This window comes from Pteropus vampyrus, unplaced genomic scaffold (genome assembly GCF_000151845.1).
Source record: "Pteropus vampyrus isolate Shadow unplaced genomic scaffold, Pvam_2.0 Scaffold356, whole genome shotgun sequence".
In the NCBI taxonomy this organism is placed as follows: Eukaryota; Metazoa; Chordata; class Mammalia; order Chiroptera; family Pteropodidae; genus Pteropus; species Pteropus vampyrus.
This window is the reverse complement of record NW_011889137.1, coordinates 292,155-294,220: the sequence shown is the minus strand read 5'-3', so window position 1 is coordinate 294,220 and position 2,066 is coordinate 292,155. Positions and strand designations below refer to the sequence as shown.

Below are 2,066 nucleotides of genomic sequence, written 5' to 3'. Positions count from 1 at the left end.
TCCCTCCCAAGTTTGAGGTAGGACAGCCCAGGGGGGCTCCCCTGTCCCTGGGGCCCTCCTCAGCAAAGGCCACCCTTGGTCCCTCTCCGCTAGGAGCCACTGCTGCATGACCCTGGCTTTTCAGCCAGAGGGGCTGACCTTTGACCTCCTAGCACTAGGGACCTCTGGAGACAAGGAAAAGGGGCGGCATTAGTCCGTCATCTTCTAGTTATGAACAGTAGTTCGAGGGGCTTAAGCGAAACGCCGTGGCGGGGGTTATCGTGATGCAGCTCGGTGGCGTCAGGCCCGGCGGCACCCAGGGGGCTGCAGCGGGGCCCAGCACCCATCTGCCTGTCTCAGCGACTCCCCTCCACAGGAGCCCAGGGGTGACAGACCCCGTCTCCCAGGAAGAGGGGCTGTGGGTGTCCTGCGAGGGTGAGCCAGCTGACAGGCCCCTTGTGTGCCCGTCCAGGTGTCCCATGACTTTGCCATCAATTTCGACCCCGAGGACGACGAGTGTGAAGGTAGGGGCAGGAGGGGCCGGGCCGGGCCGCAGCGGGCTGCACTCACCCCCTCACCCCGCAGGGACCCAGGGCGTGGTGGACGCCTACCGGAACTGCCCGCCCAGGGTCCAGCTCTACGGCCCCACCAACGTGGCGCCCGTCATCTCCAAGGTGGCCCGCATGGCAGCGGCCGAGGAGCACACCGGGGAGGCCTCTGTAGGTGCCCGGGGCGGGTGGCATGGTAGGGACCGGGTGCCGTGGCCACGAGGCAGGATGCTGGCCGGCTGTGTGCAGGGGGGCACGGGGACGGGGAGGGCCGAGGCCTGGGGAGCGGCCAGCGCAGAGGCCCTCAGGCCGGGCCGGAAGGCGGAGCCCAGCGTGGCTGGAATGGAGCTGGGGCTGGGAGAGGACGGGCGGGGCCCCAAAGCTGCGGGTCCACTTCTGAGCAGGAGAATTCCCACGGGGGGGGCGCCCGCACCACCCCACAGCCCGTGCGCGCCCCGCTGTGCGTGAGCTACTGCGTCGCATGCGTTTCAATGCACACAGGTCACGCTGTGCCGATGGCGGCCGCCGCCTCGCGGTCCGTAGCCCCGTCTCTGCAGCCGTGTGCACGGCCGCTCCGCTGTGCTTAAAAAAAAATCACCGAAGAGTGACAGACGAGCGCGACAGTTTCTGCGCGGCCTCAGCGCTCTCTGGCTCCCGCGCCCCTGGGCTCTGGCCCTGGCCCCTCCGCCCTCTGCCTCCCTCCTGCACATTGCTAGGGTCCCCGCTCCCCACGCGACCCGCTCCCAGCAAGCACGACCCGCACGTGACCACGGCCCAGTGCCCGGGGCCAGGCTCTGCGGTCCTCGGCCCCCCTCGCGTGTCCACACCTGCGGCCCGGGACCTGCCCTCCCCGCACTCTGTGCCTTGGGCCTCAGGGTCCCTCCCACCGGGATTCCAGCGCTGGCTCCTCCAGCCTCGGCCTCCCCTCTGTAAGGTGTGGGCGCCCCAGTGTCCACCGCAGAGTCGGGGCGAGCTGGGGCTGGGGGACCGGTGGCCGTCGGGCACCACGTGGGCCGCAGAGCGAAGGCTCTGGTTCGTGGTGGCGGTCATCTCTTATGCTTCAGCAAACACGTTTCCAGGCTGAGCGATGCCTGTGGTCTCCCCCAGGCCGTGTCGGAGGAAGGAGCTGGCCGAGGGGCTGGGGGACTTCATGCGGGTGGGTGCAGCCGCCCTCAGGGTCCCTCGTCATCCTCCCTGTGCCCCAGCAATACTACATCCTGCTGGTCCTGACGGACGGCCTGGTGACAGACGTGGCGGACACGCGGGAGGCCATCGTGCGTGCCTCCCACCTGCCCATGTCCATCGTCATCGTGGGCGTGGGCAACGCCGACTTCACGGACATGCAGATCCTGGACAGGGACGGTGGCACCCTGCAGTCCCCTCGGGGCCAGCCTGCCGTTCGTGACGTTGTGCAGTTCGTGCCTTTCTGCGAGCTCGAGAACGTGAGTGCTTGGGACAGGCTGGCGGTCCAGGGCCCGCCGCAGGGGACGCACTGCCCCTACCACAACGCCAGGCCCAGGCCCCACGGCCGATCCCCCT

The 2,066-nt window shown here is 69.0% G+C and overlaps 1 protein-coding gene across 1 annotated transcript in view; it reads left to right on the top strand.

The window, feature by feature from the left end:
• CPNE7 (copine 7) overlaps positions 1-2,066 on the top strand; it is a 20,792-nt gene that overhangs the window by 14,402 nt on the left and 4,324 nt on the right. The window contains 3 exon segments of the mRNA XM_011379153.1: positions 452-503; positions 565-698; positions 1,733-1,969. Coding sequence (XP_011377455.1) covers positions 452-503; positions 565-698; positions 1,733-1,969 — 423 coding nt within the window.